This window comes from Sander lucioperca, chromosome 2 (assembly GCF_008315115.2).
Source record: "Sander lucioperca isolate FBNREF2018 chromosome 2, SLUC_FBN_1.2, whole genome shotgun sequence".
Lineage (NCBI taxonomy): Eukaryota > Metazoa > Chordata > Actinopteri > Perciformes > Percidae > Sander > Sander lucioperca.
The window spans coordinates 7,590,570-7,608,042 of NC_050174.1; the positions used below are offsets into that span (position 1 = coordinate 7,590,570).

The 17,473-nt window shown below is 41.9% G+C and overlaps 1 protein-coding gene across 3 annotated transcripts in view; it reads right to left on the reverse strand.

The window, feature by feature from the left end:
• Nucleotides 1-17,473, reverse strand: part of sema6a (sema domain, transmembrane domain (TM), and cytoplasmic domain, (semaphorin) 6A) — a 113,791-nt gene that overhangs the window by 49,837 nt on the left and 46,481 nt on the right. For all 3 annotated transcript variants that reach the window (XM_031305232.2, XM_031305234.2, XM_031305233.2), the window contains exons 2-5: nucleotides 16,701-16,886; nucleotides 15,796-15,913; nucleotides 4,281-4,341; nucleotides 2,899-2,961 (exon numbers count right to left, since the gene is read on the reverse strand). In XM_031305232.2, coding sequence (XP_031161092.1) covers nucleotides 2,899-2,961; nucleotides 4,281-4,341; nucleotides 15,796-15,913; nucleotides 16,701-16,800 — 342 coding nt within the window. In that variant the 5' untranslated portion in view covers nucleotides 16,801-16,886. The remainder of the gene's footprint in view (nucleotides 1-2,898; nucleotides 2,962-4,280; nucleotides 4,342-15,795; nucleotides 15,914-16,700; nucleotides 16,887-17,473) is intronic.

Here is a 17,473-nt window from a genome sequence, read left to right on the forward strand (position 1 = left end):
ACGAAAACTTGAAAGTAAATGGCGTTCCACCAAACTGGAAGAATCTCGTGTGGATTGGCAAGATAGTCTAAAAAATTATAGGAGGGCCCTCAGAAATGCCAGATCAGACTATTACTCAACACTAATAGAAGAAAATAAGAACAACCCAAGGTTTCTTTTCAGCACTGTAGCCAGGCTGACAGATAGTCACAGCTCTATTGAGCCATCTATTCCTATAGCTCTGAGCAGTGATGACTTCATGACCTTTTTAATGATAAAATTATAACAATTAGAGAAAAAATTCATCACCTTCTGCCCACAGCTTCCAACGACTCACCATTGGGCGCAGGAGGGCTAGAGAGAACGATAAGACCTGATACTTATTTAGACGGCTTTTATCCTTTAGACCTCCAACAATTAATGTTAAGGGTCTCTTCAGCTAAGCCAACTACCTGTCTCTTAGACCCCATTCCAACGAAGCTACTTAAAGAAGCACTACCCGTGGTCAACACCACATTACTAGATACGATCAATATGTCCTTATTAACGGGTCACGTACCGCAGTCTTTTAAAGTAGCTGTGATAAAACCTATTCTGAAAAAACCCACCCTCGACCCTGAGGTCTTAGCCAACTATAGACCTATATCTAACCTCCCGTTTCTCTCCAAAATCCTTGAGAAGGTAGTCGCTAATCAATTGTGTGACTTTCTGCATAGAAATAGTCTATTTGAAGACTTTCAGTCAGGATTTAGAATGCATCATAGCACAGAGACGGCACTGGTGAAAATCACTAACGACCTTCTAACTGCTGCTGACAAAGGACTTGTCTCCGTACTTGTCTTATTAGATCTTAGTGCTGCATTCGACACTATTGACCATACCATCCTCTTACAGAGACTGGAACATTTAGTTGGCATTAAAGGAATCGCACTAAGCTGGTTTAAGTCCTATTTTTCTGAGCGATCCCAATTTGTTAATATTAACGATAAACCATCCAAATACGCTAAAGTTAGCCATGGCGTTCCTCAAGGCTCAGTGCTTGGACCAATTCTATTCTCTTTATATATGCTTCCTCTAGGCAATATTATTAGGAAACACTCAATTAACTTTCACTGTTACGCAGACGACACCCAATTATATCTGTCAATCAAGCCAGACGAAAGCGGTCAGTTAGCTAAACTTCAAGCGTGCATTAAAGATATAAAATCCTGGATGACCCACAATTTTCTGATGTTGAACTCAAACAAAACGGAAGTTATTGTGCTGGGACCCAAGCACCACCGAACTTCATTATCTAAATATATAGCTACCCTAGATGGTATTGCCCTGGCCTCCAGCACTACTGTCAGAAATCTAGGAGTCATTTTTGACCAGGATCTATCCTTTAACGCCCACTTAAAACAAACCTCAAGAACAGCCTTTTTCCATCTTCGTAACATTGCCAAAATCAGGAACATCCTGTCTCAAAACGATGCTGAAAAACTAGTCCATGCATTCGTAACTTCCCGGCTGGACTACTGTAATTCTTTACTATCAGGCTGCTCAAATAAGTCCCTCAAGACCCTCCAGCTGATCCAGAATGCTGCAGCACGTGTTCTGACAAGAACTAACAAAAGAGATCACATTTCTCCTGTATTAGCTTCTCTGCATTGGCTTCCTGTAAAATCCAGGATTGAATTTAAAATCCTTCTCCTGACCTACAAAGCACTAAATGGTCAAGCACCATCATACATAGAAGAGCTTTTAGTACCTTATTGTCCCACTAGAGCACTGCGCTCCCAGAACTCAGAGCTACTTGTGGTTCCTAGAGTCTCTAAAAGTAGAATCGGAGCCAGAGCCTTCAGCTACCAGGCTCCTCTCCTGTGGAACCAGCTCCCAACTTGGGTTCGGGGGGCTGACACCGTCGCCACATTTAAGAATAAACTGAAAACCATCATCTTTGATAAAGCTTATAGTTAGGGAGTGAGGAGTTGCAGCATAGTAGAGTAGAGTAGAGGGAGGCAGGAAGTACAAGCCCGTTCCGGCAGGGGAGAGTACGAGCCCGGTCCAGGGCCCCTCTCTTTAGCCTGCCTCTCTTAGTTATGCTATTATAACTCTAGACTGCTGTGGGAAGCTCCTTCCAAGGACACAATGAGCCGCTCCCTCTTCTCTCTTTTCACTTGTCTCCTTTTGTGTGCATCTTAGTCCCAGAAATGCCTGTTACTAACCTAGCTCTGGGGAGTTTTCTCCCCGGAGTCCCTTTGCTTCTTCTTCACCCAGAACATCGCCTTGGAATTGGGTGGCACCTACACCGGGGTCCTGGGTGCAGCTGACGCTATGGACTTACTACACCCTGCTACGCTCTGCGTTTCCCCGCAGTGTCCGACTGCGTCCTGCCGCGTCCAACCGCGTCCACCCAGGCTGCTGTGCCACACTACACCCCGTAACGCCCTGCTGTGCCCTACTATGACATGAACTACTATGACTACCATTGTGATCACTGCTTCACTATCTTTATTATGACTATTATTGCCACCATTCACCACTCCCCCAACTGGTGCCGTCAGACACCGCCTACCAAGAGTCTGGGTCTGTCCGAGGTTTCTTCCTAACAAAAAAGGGAGTTTTTCCTTGCCACTGTCGCAATAGCTACTGCTAATGCTTGCTCTTGAGGCAACCACTGTAATAGTTGGGGCTTCGTAAAGTACAGAGTTTGGTCTAGACCTACTCTATCTGTAAAGTGTCTCGAGATATCTCTTGTTATGATTTGATACTATAAATAAAATTGAATTGAATTGAATTGAATTATAATGTGTGATTCGTTAAGAAGACTTGTCTTGTGAAGAATAAGGTGACATTTGTTCTATAAATGAAGATGAAGTAAGAGTGAAAGCACACGATTGCAGTGTTTGTGTGTTTGAGTGTGTGCTTTTTCTCTACCTTATGTTTCCCTTTCATTCTGCAAGTGTCCACATCTGCCTGTTTGGACTTCCATGTCAATTTCTGAAGAAAAAAAAGATGGAAGTAAAAAAGAGAATGAGAAAAGGAGAGGTAGAGAGTCAGAAAGCAAAAAAACACTATAGAGCTCAATAACCAATCTATACTGTGATCAATAATCATCATCTGAGATTCTCTGTCATTGATTCCCCTAATGAGGCACCTGCTCTGAGGTGAACTTTATTCTAAGCACTGATTGGAGCTCAGTTTACCTCCTTGAACTTCTAATTCTCTGCCAGGGGGGAGGAAATACGATACTGACCCCGGATCAGAACAGATCTGTCCAAGGACAGACCTGAGAGCTCATTTCTGTGGATTGATAGGCTGGCCATCCTTGTGCGCACACACACACACACACACACACACACACACACACACACACACACACACACACACGCACACACACACACACACACACACACACACACACACACACACACACACACACTGCCTTGGCCTGCAGGTCAGCGCTAGCCAATCCCTGCTAGTCAACTACAAACATACAAACGTACATGGCATCTTTCATTGTCACACACACTTATCAGTCAATGCCCCGTGGATTGAGGGTCAGTGCTGATCCGATGGTTCAGACCGCCATGTACTGTAGTACAACATGTTTGGAGCTCGGCCACTGATTAAAGACCCTCAGTCATCAATCTATCTGCACGTCTCCCATCGGCCTTTCATCTGCAGCCTGCTCTAATTAAGACCCACTCGCTGGGCTTTGACATTGAAGTGGATGAGGTGGAGGGATGGCGGGTTGTTGTATACACAAGAATGGCCTTGTTTGAATTCTGTTTGCATGCATTATGTTAAGGGAAAATGATGCCAGCGAGGAGTGGTTGGAATGAAATGGAAAGTGGGTTATTACAGCTGAGGGCCTATGTAAATATAAGGCGCTTTTTGAATAATCAGACATATACAATCGGATCTTCTTCCTTTCTGCATCCATCTTGTGTTTCTTGCCCTTCTGCAATTCATCTCATTTGTCCCTTCATCCCCCTTGTTTCCCCTCCTCCCTAACTTCCTCTGCTGGCCTCTCAGCTTCCGTTACACACCCATCAGACCTTCCACTGTCCTACTGATGAGCGTGGATGACGCAGGCAGTTTACTAGCTGATTGATTGGATAATCTGCTTAACAGGGTCAGCATGGCAAGCACGGCAGACTCACACCAATGAGTAAGACGACTGACAGGCACCCGTATACACCCATGTGCACACACAAACACAAAGTGGCACTCAGAGCCAGGTTATTAGGGGTTACGTTGTCAATCACAGCACGCTGAGAACAACACGTCCACAAAGAGACAGACGTCTCACTCACCTTACTGAATAAGATCTCGTCACTGTTGGCAGTGTCTGTGTCCACTGTGTATATGTGATCCCTGCGAGCAAGTGAGGGAGGGCGAGAGACAGAGGGAGAAAGAGATTGGGAGAGGGAGGGAGAGAGAGAGAGAGAGAGAGAGAGAGAGAGAGAGAGAGAGAGAGAGAGAGAGAGATGAGAAGATAAGAGTCAGACAGCAACAGACAGTCAAAAATTCAGCAACAATAAACCCATTTCGTTTCTTCCCTCTGTTTTCCTCCTGCAGGCAGCAAACAACGTCAGAAAAGGGGCTTTGTATAAACTTTGTTCAAACTTCAAAAAATGACAATAAACAAAAGGAGGCCAGAGCTATTTGCTCTGTCAGACAGAAACAGTCAACAAAGGTTTAGAGCACTGTGGCGCAGGCCCGGGAACAAAAGCCTCTTTGTCCCAGAGAAAGGTCTTGAAGGGGGGTGAGTGAGGAGGGGAAGGTTGAGACGGGAGGTGCCAAGTCACTCAGAGCTGTTCAGGTCAATTAAGCCTAGTGTTTGAGCCACAGGAAATCTATACTAACACTCATTATAGCTCAGACAAGACGATTTGTGTGTGCTGGCCTGGAAATATACAGACTTCTCCTGTATTACACAGTCCTGCCATATAGGCCCCAGCAGGGCATATGGAAGGCATAAAACCCACAAGGGTTAACTACATCTCAGACAGGCATGTAGCTACACCTACTTACCGTGGAGAATTAGGGTGCAGACAGGAAGAGGGAGGGTGCAGTTGGGAGGGGGGTAGAAGGTGAGCGGAAGAGAGACAGAAAAACAGAGGGATTTACCACATTTTAGGAGAGAACCAAAGGTGACCATGCCAAACGATGTAGCTGCTTTAATTTGTTGGAGATTAGCAGTTGAACGTGTTTTTAATCAAAGTGTGTAACAGTGGCATCGTCAAGACTCACAGCTTAATTACGTTCCAGCTCCCCAACCTGCGCTCAGCCAGTCAGCCTTCCTGGCTCTCTCATTAACTAAATCTAATAAAGTCTTTGGAGGAACAGGCATCTTGAAATGAATCCACTTATATCGCTTTCCTGGGGGCCACCGCCATCTCCTCAAGGATAAAAATGCAGTCTACTGTACATTATCAGCCACAACGCTTAAATTGAATAATTAATCTTTGAGAGCAGTTGAAATTAACAGCACTGCTTTCTAGGTGGTGGAGGACACATTTCCAGTGAGGCCACGGGCAAAATCTCTGTCAGAGAAATATTTCCTATGTTTTCTGTCACTTCTTTCCATGACTGAAATTAAAGTCTGTCAAAATGATATCACATCGCACAACTCTTCTACAGTACATCATGCGTTATTCCCCTTACAAAACGTTTTCGGCTATCTTCCCTTCATCAGGGTGGTATACAGTCCATTGATTAGTTATGTGATTTCTAAATCACTATAAGTATACACAACATCATACTTTTTTTCTTTTTTTTTTTTTTTTTTTTTTTATAAATTCCCATATTTACTTTAAGATGATACAGAAACCTACAACAGGTAAATAACCAATAATTTAATATTGTAATCATCTTTTCTGAGTATTCTTTGGCAAATACAATCTTCTAACTTAATCCATAAATGGCTAAAAGGTTGAATATTTATTTTTTAATACAAAGCACCGAATTCAGATTTCTTTCAATGTCAATACAAGTAATTTAAAGCACAGTTTATTTGAAGAAATCTTCTTTTTTGAAATCCATTGAAATTAAAATCATTTTCATGTAATATTCAGCCATGAAAGGAGAAAAAGGAAAGCAGGAGGTCATCTTTAGGTCACTGCGATGCATGCCATGTCCTTCATAGATTCAAGTACAGTACACTAAATGCCAGATGCTGAAAAACCAAGCGTTTCAGGCTGAAACCGCAAACTGTGCAGCAAAATGTTTTTCATTAAGGGTTTCTTGCAGCACTACAATTTCACTACTCTGGCTAATTGAGCTGGATTGAATTTCCAGGGTTCCTGAACAGCCCCTCTGTGTTTTAATGTTTCTTTCACCTTGCTACCAGGGTAACAGATACATATCATGTGGCTGCAGTAAATTTGATTATTACAATGGCAACTGTAATTTGTCAAAGAAGAATTCTCCCCATCACATTTAAGAGAGAGAAAAAGAAACAATTAAATAGAAAAAAAAAGATGGGTGATAACGGTGATAAATGATATCACTATAATGTTCAGCTATGTCTCACCGAGTTGTTAATTGAACTTCATTTATATCTTTATATTAAAATTCAAACTTTATATTAAAAAAGACAAAACTAAATCAAAAGCTATTAAATCGGAGGATTACTTGGCGGATTTAGGGTAATCCTGTGGGTTATTTCACTGCCTTCAATTTTAAAACAGCTCATGAGTAATCTGTAAAAGACTGCTGTATAATTTTCGACAGTAACCTTCCCAGCTATGCTCCCTGTCTTGTGCCTTTCTTGTCGTAGTGCTGACAGCATCTTCAAGGGCCGAGGCCTTCCAGCCGCAGGGTTTTTGGTTCCAGCTGAGATTAGAGTGAGCCAAGCGATGAGGCGTCCCTCAAACATCCTGACTAGAGATGGAGAAGAACAATGGAGTGGCTGTGTCTGTGTCAACACCAGCTCTCTAAACACACACATGTGCAAGGAGACCCCCTCCCCCCTTAACCCCTTCCTTTTACCCGAACATGCTCATAGAAACACACACACATGCACCCTTTTCACCAATGCACCTGAACTAATATTACAACATATATTCCTCCCCTCTGGTCATCTTTATAACTTCACCATGAAAAAAGAGAGGACAGAAAGCAAAGGCAGGGTCTTCAAGGGACTACATTGGTTGTATGTTGTTAACTACAATTTGACTATAGTTAACATTATTGCGGACCATTTTCCAAAGCAAAACTGATGTTTTAATATTGATTGACTATCTTCCAGGCAGCCAGTGGTTGTGTTTATTTAATAACCTATGAAAATCAACTTGCGGAGAGTTGAAACCTGCTTGAAATATATGATCCACCGGAGCCAACATTTCATAGACTTTATTTCCTGGCAAAGTTACATTGTTGTCATGAGGTATGATCGTTTTACCAAAAAAGCTTTGCATTCACGAACTATAAATAATTATTATTATTGGATAATGAAACCACTGCCAATCATTTTTTGATTAATTGTTTAATCATTTGGTTAATTTGATGTAAAAACAAAAAGCTAGTGATGAAACCCAAAGATATTCAATCTACAATCCTCACATTAGAGGAGCTGCTACAAGACAATTGTTTGGCATTTTTGCCTAAAAAGTACCTGAAACGATATATCAGTTATTAAAATAGTTGCCTAATAATTTTCTGCCAATCAACTTAGTGACTAATTGATTAATTGAATAATGCAGCTCTGCAAGGGAAAAAGGACATGACAAAGAATAACCAACATACTGGCGATGATGTAAAAAGTAAAATTAGTTTCTTGTCTTAAAAAGGTTGCTGGTAAACTCTGAAATCTTGAAGGTTGAAGCACCAACAGGGTTATAAAATATATAGTATAATTATATATACCAATTATATATACCAGAAACCTAGTGTGGTCCTACAAAGTATAGTCCACTTTCAACTTAATGATAAGAGATATCAAAATTTCATCTTTTTAGCTTTTGAAAATATATTTTTTTATGACCTGAAAATGGATTCTACTGACCTAGCAGCCTAAAGCTGAGGTCACATTTTAAGACAGTTCTTGCCCGCTGAGAACAGTTCAGACTAAACAACTGGCCTATGTAAAAGCTGCCGCCCTGTTAGGGCAAAATTGTGGCAAAGAGTAATGATACAACCTTATTCCATTATGCAACAGCCTGTTTCCATTTGCACTGAGCAGTTCAGTGTGAATTTGAAAATAGGTGTTCTATTGTTTATTGTTTCCTAGAGTAGAATCACTTTACATTTACATTTCACTAGTAATATTATTTATGAGAGTGAAAAATGTTGTATGAGTGTTCTTCCACTTAATTTGTTTACTATGTATGTGGACTTACCCAGGCATTTTAGATCAGGTAAATTCCTTTGAATAAAGTTTTGTTATAACTCATGAACTGCAGGACAAGATGAGTTGGGCATACTCTCTGAAGTATGTGAGTAAAAATAGTTGTGAATTCCAGTTCATTTACAGTATTCTTTTCATCTTTAACTCCCTCAAACTGTTGCCTCAGTAACTGTCACATGTCACAGTTATACTTGAGCCACCCACACCAGATGTTTCAGACTGGGTCCAACAAAATTATTAAGAATGATCAGTGAGCTTATGTCTGTAGTCTTGAACCCATTAAAATTACATCATAAGTAATAAAGGGGTTATTGAAGTCTGACACTGTGGCCATCCCTGTGTGCTTTTAAAGCCTGCATTTCTTTATATCTTGTCAAAATGGCACAATTAAAAGAATGCTAAATTAGCTGTTAGCAGTTTACAATGTACCCATAGATGTTCAAACAACTATCTCCAGATTACTTTGATACTGAAGAAGACTTAAAGATGTAATGATTTTTCAGGCAAGTTCTGGAGTTCTCAAATGTACAGTAGGAATTTGTCTGGTGTGACTGACCAGGCCTTTACTTGGTTTACAAGCTACTTCACTTACTGAAATCCACCCAAAATTGCATGGCATTCTCTCTCCCATTATTTCCTCACTCTCAACCGTCAACTATGAATCAAACACACTCTCAGGATAGCACAGTGCTTTTACAAAAACCGAAGGGTCTACTGTTTTGTGGTTGTGCTATAAAAATCAAAACAACGTGAGATTCTGAGGAAAACAAAATGACAGAAGCCTTTGACAACCAATGAGTGCAGAACATTGGCCATCAATGTGAATCACTTGGCGGGGGCTTCGCATTTCCCGAAAATCAGCGACAAAAATGTGTGAGTAGGGCGGAAGGTATGCAAATATCCTCTTAGACACAAATATGGATTCACTGTAAAAGGATGGGTACAGACAGAGAGAAAGAGCTGAATGATCAAGGCAAGACAGTAGACCAAGAGTGCGGGCAACAGGGTGAGATTGAGTGGCAAAGGGTCTCCGTCAGACATTTAGCCATGCATAGCCATGAGAACACAGGGGCTTTGTGTGGAAGAATGTCGTTTTCATAACAGCGCATTTCTTCTGGGGTGACGGCGAGCCAGCTTGGTCCATCTGCTGGGCCTTTGTCAAACTATCTTGCACTCCTTTAGCAGAAAAGAGAGGAACATGATTAGCATGCACCCCACACCTTTTGCCACCACCCCTCTTTCCGCAAACTAAATGCCTGCACGTCCACCCTCCTCTCCACCTCCCACCCTTTTCTCTCTCATCACCCTCTTCACCCATATTCCTCTCTCTTCATAACTGGATCATGGGTGGTAGAGGAGGGTCCATTGTACATTGTTTTGGCTTTCACTGGTTCAAATCCTCTTCACAAAGTGAATGGGAGGGAACCGGGGGAGCCAGCAGGCACCTTTGGGCTGTGAAGGGAGTTATTGAGGTCCTAAATGGACTAAGGGCACTGAGAGGCCCTCTGTGATGTGGTGGCATGAAATACAACAAGCCAGAGTTCACTTACCCCCAAGCTGAGGCAGGTTGTTCTTTTGGAAGGTTGAAGTTCTCAGTATGGTTTTCTATATTATCTCCACATCTCCCTTTGTGAGTGTGTGTATGTGTGTGATTTTGTGTGGCTGGGTCAGTAGGGTGAGGGGCATGTTTTGAGCTTTCACACTTAGTGCAGTTAGGCAGGCATGCATACTAACTGCATAAAATATGTGGGTTTTTTTTTACATTTATTGATTGAAATGTATCTAGTAATCTCAAAATAAATATAGGGAATTAGTAATCCATGCTCTTAAATTCGTAATATGTGCTTTTAAGTAACTTAATTTGTGCGAATGAATTAGTTATGTGCACACCAACTAACAGAACATGCCCTTAAGCAACATTCCTGACATTTTAACATATGGTAAAAGCATGTTTCTAATCCACATATTTCAATATTTAGATTAGATTGTCTATTGCCTGACAGCTTTTACTCTGTATTTTGCACTGCATTAAAATTAGGCTACACAGTGTTATATGTGCACCTGATAGTAGCCAAACTTAGCCAGTAATGCTGAAACTAAATAAAATTGTAGCATTGCAGCTGTATAAAAACAAGTCTCAAGGGTATACGGACAAATGTAATCAATGCAATAGCCTAACAATGTTGATATAAAAGAAAGAAGTCAGTGCACAAATCAGCCACAACAACCTGTAACATCCTGCTGTTACAATAACTTGACACTAATACGAGACCATGAATTACTATTGCCAGGCTCTGTATGTTTTTTTCTGGATGAATTGCTAAGGATGTCAAAACCTTTGGAGAAAGAAAGTATTTTACATATTTTCAGAGTTACGTTTTGAACCAAAACTTGTTCCAACTTTTTAATTCAGGTGATTATGATTACTGGAGCTGCAAGCTTTGTTTCAGAGTGTTGACGTGGCTGGATGTCGCCAGTGCTGCGATGAGAGGGAGAGGAGGCAACCGTGTAATCCCAGTCATTAGTGGGTTTTAACAGGATTTGGTGGAGCTACAATAATGGAGACTCTAGTGGCCTCCACTGTGAGTCCCAAAGAGACCCAACAGGGAAGAACTGTGGCCACAGAGGCACAGCTGTTCCAGAGGACTCAACTGAGAAAGCTAATCTGGATTTTTGGTTCCTCTACTCTCACACTGATCTTTCCCTCTGTCTCTCACTGTACACCCACCCACCCCCCCACCCCCCCACCCCCCCACTCCCTCACACACACACACACACACACACACACACACACATTCTGGTTCCCATGCTTCCCAGCCTCATAGAGGGGTGTAAAGAGAGTGTGGTTGGTGTTACCATGGTGAAAGCCGACAGAGGGCCGGGAATGGCAACTATGCTCTGCATGTGGAGAGACCTGGGGCATGCTCGCTAGGCAGGACAGGCTATACTGTAACACATTCACTCACTCACTCACTCACTCACTCACTCACTCACACACACACACACACACACACACACACACACACACACACACACACATACACAAATATGTATGTGTGTGTCTGTCTCATTCTGTGCTTGTGTCCTCACACATTCTCAAAGGGAAATTCTAGTTTCACACAACCTGGGTTTTCATCATTTCTATCCGTAACAATAACATTGTAGAACATTAGATTGCTGAGATCTTGGAACTAGGTGACAATGCGCAAAATAAGTCAAATGAGACGATAAACACGAGCAGTCAGATAATCATGCTTTAAAACAACATGTTAGCCAAACTTATTTGGAAAAGAAAAGGAAAAAGGAAAGATTATTAACCAAACCATCTGTTGTAAACATCCATCATAGTCTACAGACCGACTTCTTCGTTCACCTTTGAACTACCATACTTGCCGTAGTTGTGCACACTCACAGTTTTCGTTGGTGATGAGTGAGTATTACCGATATTTCGAGTGCGCTCACCTTCAGGTTTACCTCCAAAAAAGTGATTTAGATAATCTGACTAAACTGTTGGCTTGTTTACAACCTGTCTGACTAATCGACTTTTGCCCAGTCAAACTTTATGTAGCCTATATGCAGCCATGTCCCCAGATCTCAGTAATTACTTTGGTGAGTACAGTGTTAGGCTATATAATGGAAATGATGGCTTAAACTACATACACCTTTAACCAAAACTTGATTGTAACCATAATCTGAAACATGTTGAAATGCTCTGTTCTTCTTAGCTTAGGTACCTTTCCAGAGATGACACTTTCCTGTTTATGTACTCAATAAGTCACCCATGTCCATTATTGGGCAAATCCCTTGCCTTGTTGCTGGAGTTTTGACCTCTTCAGTTGATGGAATTCTTGCAAAAAAGTCTACACTCTAAAAGTCTAAAACTCAAAGTAGTTCTCACAATGGTAGAAGTCCAGGAAAACACACACACACACACACACACACACACACACACACACACACACACACACACGCACACAATAACTAGTGAAATGACATGGCTTGCAATGGCTACAGCTGTACACACACACCCCATATATTCATGCACACACCATGGCACACACTCAGGTACACAGAGATGTTTTCGGAGATCAGAATGATAAATCTCCCATTGCACTGTGATGAATTCCCCCTGAATGCTGTACATAGTGTATCCGGACCATGAAATATGGACTGCTAGGATAGGGATCCTCCAGCGTCCATCTCCCACTGCATCAAGAACAGTTATTGCTTTTACAAAACGTGACTCTGCTGCTAAACTCACACGACAGCGGACACACATAAAGCACTGAGCTTGTACATGAAGAAGTTTTTATGTTCATTACCCATACTTTAATATACATCATGTCTCCGTTTATCATGAATAATGTACAGCTGATTGCTACCATAAAAATGTATGAAACAGCAGCTGCACATAAGACGACTTGGTACAAGGTCAAATCTCATGTTCATCAATCCCTTCACAAACATACCCCTCTTGCTATGATTCATAACTTTTTTCTCTTTGTGTGCAACTGTATTTGTACAGCGAGTGATTTAAAGAGGGACTTGTTATGCATCCCTCTTTCTAAGAGCATATATTTGAGGTGAAGTGAAAGAAATCAACACTATACTGCCTGTCTATTTAAAACTGCACAAACAAGAGGCTTTTTGATAGCCTGCATATGAAAAGAAGATATCTGATATCTTATCAGGCAGTACTGTTCCTCTGGATTATGCACATGATGGAAACTGAGTCATGGAATAAGATTCAGAATATTAAGGGACTAAACTATTCATGTACTGAATTCATAATCAACTTCCAATATATATATATATATATATATATATATATATATATATATATATATATATATATATATATATATATATATATATATATATATATATATATATATATGTGTGTGTAGTCTAAGAGGGCTAATGATATTTTACACATATTGGAAAAGCCATGACCTCATCAACTGAGGCCAATCTTTTCAATAACTGCCCACATATAATGGTTGAACACAGGACTGCAAAAGAGCATCTTGTTGCTGAGTTCCTCCATTGCCAAAGACTTGCCTCTTTCCCTCTATGGATTAAGCCACTTTTGTCTATTTACAATTTCATCAGTTGCTATGTTTATATGCATCTCACAGCTTAAGAATCTTGTGATTTTATTGCCAGTGCCCAAACAGGAGCCAAAAGCATTTAATACACTGAGCAGCCATTCAAAAAAACAGCCTGAAACAGTGTTGAGCTTTGGACTGCGTTCACAGTAGCCATCTGCAAGCTGCTGCGCACCAAGAACTGAGGCCCACTGGTCTAGAGGCATGATGGCAAAGCTGTGTGATGCTGGCCATAGAATAAACAAGTCATTTGACTGGACAACCATCATAAAAGCAACTATTGATTTATAGTTCCCATGCAGCATTGTTCGTTGTTTCGTAGCTCGAGACTTGGTGGTTTCACTATTGGCTCGTTTTCACATTGATTTCTGAAGTGGTGATTGTCTCCACTGTTTGCCTTAAACAGTTTGTCATTCAACTTTTACTTTATTGATATCCTGTTAGTGACGATGGATTTTTGTGCACTGGCCGTCATTTGTGTGTCCATGTTATTGAATCTCTGTGTCAGGATCAATGGCGGTCATCCGACTCGGTCTAATCTGAGGCAGCCATTCCAGTTATTCAGGGGTCACATACTTTGGGCCATGTGTCAGAATTCCCGTCTGCTTTAAGCAAGTATGCAAGTGTGGGACCAACGCAGCAGGTGACCTCGTACAGGCACACACAAACACATGCACAACTCACTGCAGACACAATCACAGGCTGTACACCAACAGGCACACCAACACATGTTCGCCATCCCAAAAGTACCTCCATGTGCACACATACGGCCATATATCACACTCAAGAAATAATTTTTAAATCCATGCGACAACTGGTCGGCATACTAAGCTGGGCAACACACACCCACTCTCTCTCTCAATTACACACACACACACACACACACACACACACACACACACACACACACACACACACACTTTAACGAACACACCCCTCCAATAAACCCTCTGTCTCATTTCCCTCCCCTACGCCTCAGGCCCCTGACACCCCATGTGCAGGAGCAGGTGGGAGACAGGCAGACCAAAGTCTCTGGCGTCTCACACAACACACACACACACACACAGTTTCCTTTTCCACTCTCCACACACCTCCTCTTAATGACCACAGATATGTTAAAAAGCTCTGCCACTTAAAGCAGCAGCCTCCCTCCGCCACTTAATTTGACATGCTTGGGAGGAAAACAAAGAAAGCCCCCTATTGTGGCTTTTAACAGTATCCAATCAAGCCTGCCAGTCAATTAGCCATGGACGGCACAGAACAAACAGATAAGGATTCATTTTATTAAGACAGTTTCAATGCGGTTGTAACGTTATACTGCATATTCAAGACTGCATTGAAAGTAAAACCTGCCTGTTGATGCTTTGGACATGAATGTTTTTACAGATCGGTCACTTTGCCATGAGCTAAAGCAACATGAACATTTCTAAAATAATAATGACAGGAGGGAAGACAAAATCAATATCGGTTTACTCCATGTCTCCAGATGGTGTAATTGAGCTATATTATCTCTGAAAGATGAGTCACACAAAATTAAAGATGTGCAGGGGAAAAACACATTGACGGATAGACAGAAAGCAATAAAGGCAGGTGACAGGCAAGGGAAAAAAACAGCCAGACTGAGAAACAAAGAGTTTTTCAGAATCGATTTGTGAGGGCAACTATGCTGCCAACAAATAAAGAGTCAAAACTTCTGTATTAGTCCTGTATTACTGTTCGACAACACAGAATATGCATTAAGGCTGTCTAGATGGTGCATTTAGACCCTAAATGTGGATTATATCAAATAGTCTTTTCTTTGAGATTAGTGTTTAATTCATCAGTGGTTTTAATGTGAAATCTTACAGTAAGTACAAGTACTCTGTGTACGTGAGTGTGTGCCATGGTGTGTGCATGAATATATGTGTGTGTGTGTGTGTGTGTGTGTGTGTGTGTGTGTGTGTGTGTGTGTATACAGCTGTAGCCATTGCAAGCCATGTCATGTCACTATTTACTGTGTGTGTGTGTGTGTGTGTGTGTGTGTGTGTGTGTGTGTGTGTGTGTGTGTGTATGTGTGTGTGTGTGTGTGCGTGTGTGTTAGTGTGAATTTGTACGTTTGCCTGTGTGTACAACAAGTCTGCAGCGACATCATATGAGGTAAAAGGGGTTTCGGCAGACGGCAAGGAAAATAGAAAACAACATAGTGTACGTATGTACGTTAAAACATGATCACATATATATATCACAATACTAAACTGCCAACAATTGATGAGAATCATTCATAGCTGAAATTTTAATCAGCATCCGTAATATGAGAGGGGATGATGGAGGATTCAATAATCCTGGTGGAACCACACTTGCTCAGTTTAATCATAAGCTATATTCACCCACCTGGCAGCGATGTATAACGTCTTGTTCATGATCATGATGAGCTGGATGTCCAGTTTGTGCCGCTGCGTGTTGTTCCTGCCAGGTTTGTGGCCTACAAACACTGGGTACTGTTTTGTGTCTGCAAGGAGAGGACGAAAATGAATCCCTGCATGTGTTACATTTATATCACCAGTAATCGTAATAACAACACTTTGTCAAAATGTCTCATGGGCTTTAGGTCAAATGTGTCTTAGCTGGATGAGAATACGCCACCACAGTTGCTGGCTGAGCTCCTCCTGTGGCCATACATTGCAGGCTAAAACTGTGCTGCACTGTACCATGCAATCATTCTATTGTTAGTGGCTTTGGATGAAAGCGCTTGGTTTGAACAACCATTCTGATCGAGGAGCAGGTCTATGTGAGGCTAGCTGGCTTCACTCTCAGCTCTCCTGGCCAGCAGTGTTAAGTACAGCATTAGGCCAAGAGAGAGTAGGACAAGGCAGGACAGAGGGCTGACTGTATATTTGTAGCCTGCAACAGCATTTACACTATCACACACAGCATTAGAAGCCCAACAGAAAAATAGCGGATTATCCTTTGATGTGGGGTGGGCTCCGTTTCAAATGCTGCTTTAAGTCCTTCATTTTAGTGTGTGTAGAGGGCCTATCCTTGGGTGGCAAATTACACTCCATGCTTCCGAAATACATCCGTGTAGGGGGAGGTGGGGGTTGCAGAGGAAGCAAGGGTTGAGAGGGATGTGAAGGAGCAAAAGGATAGAACAAGTGAGAGAGATACCGATGAGGGGGATTTGTGAAGAGGAATATAAAGAGGAGAGGAAAAAGAGTGCAGGGAGAGAGCAAAGGAGGACTTGTAATGACAGGAGGGACAGTGTGCAAGAAGAAAGAAAGAAAGAAAGATATACTTACAGTTGCCGTGTGAGATGCTAATAGGCTCACTGTCTTCGGGGAAGCCCGCCCCGGCTATTTGCAGTAGCGTGAAGTAGAGTAACAAGGCCTCTGACCTCATGATCGCACCAACACTGCTGCTGCTGCTGCTGTGCTGCTGCTGCTGCTGCTGCTGCTGGTGGTCCTCTGCTACAGAGTTACTTCAACCTGCACAGAGGAGGAGAAGGAGGAGATAGAGAGGGATGAAGGAAAAAAGATTGGGGAAGGCATGAAGAAAAAAAGACAGAAAAAAAACTAAGTTTGTTAAACAAATCTGTTTTCACCTGACTGCCTCCTCAATTACTTTCCCTCTGCGGTTTCTGCGTTTCTTTGTTTCATACAAAGAAACGCAGAAACCAGGGGGAGCGAGGAGGGGCAGAAAAAGAAAGGAGTTAGCCATACAAATTCAAGTCCACCTGAATTAGCTGTTTGTGCATTTTGCACGGCCTGTTGCAATCTGTCAGAGATATATTTATTTGTGCATTTTCGATGACTCAAGTGAGCTGCGTTGCAAGCAAAACAAAATTAATTGGATTAGGGTGGTAATATGCATCATAGATCGAAGTCAGGCAGAGAGGATCTCTCTTCCTCTCTCTCCCTGTGTGTGACAGGGTCTTAGTAAAGTGGGAGAGCTCTTGTTGAGATTAGCCTGCTGTATAGTATCAGCAGTACCTGGAGATGGGGCTGGATGATGTGGCAAGTACCTAATTTCCCACTTGTCAGTCTCCTACAAGGGTAGCAATCCCACATCCTAA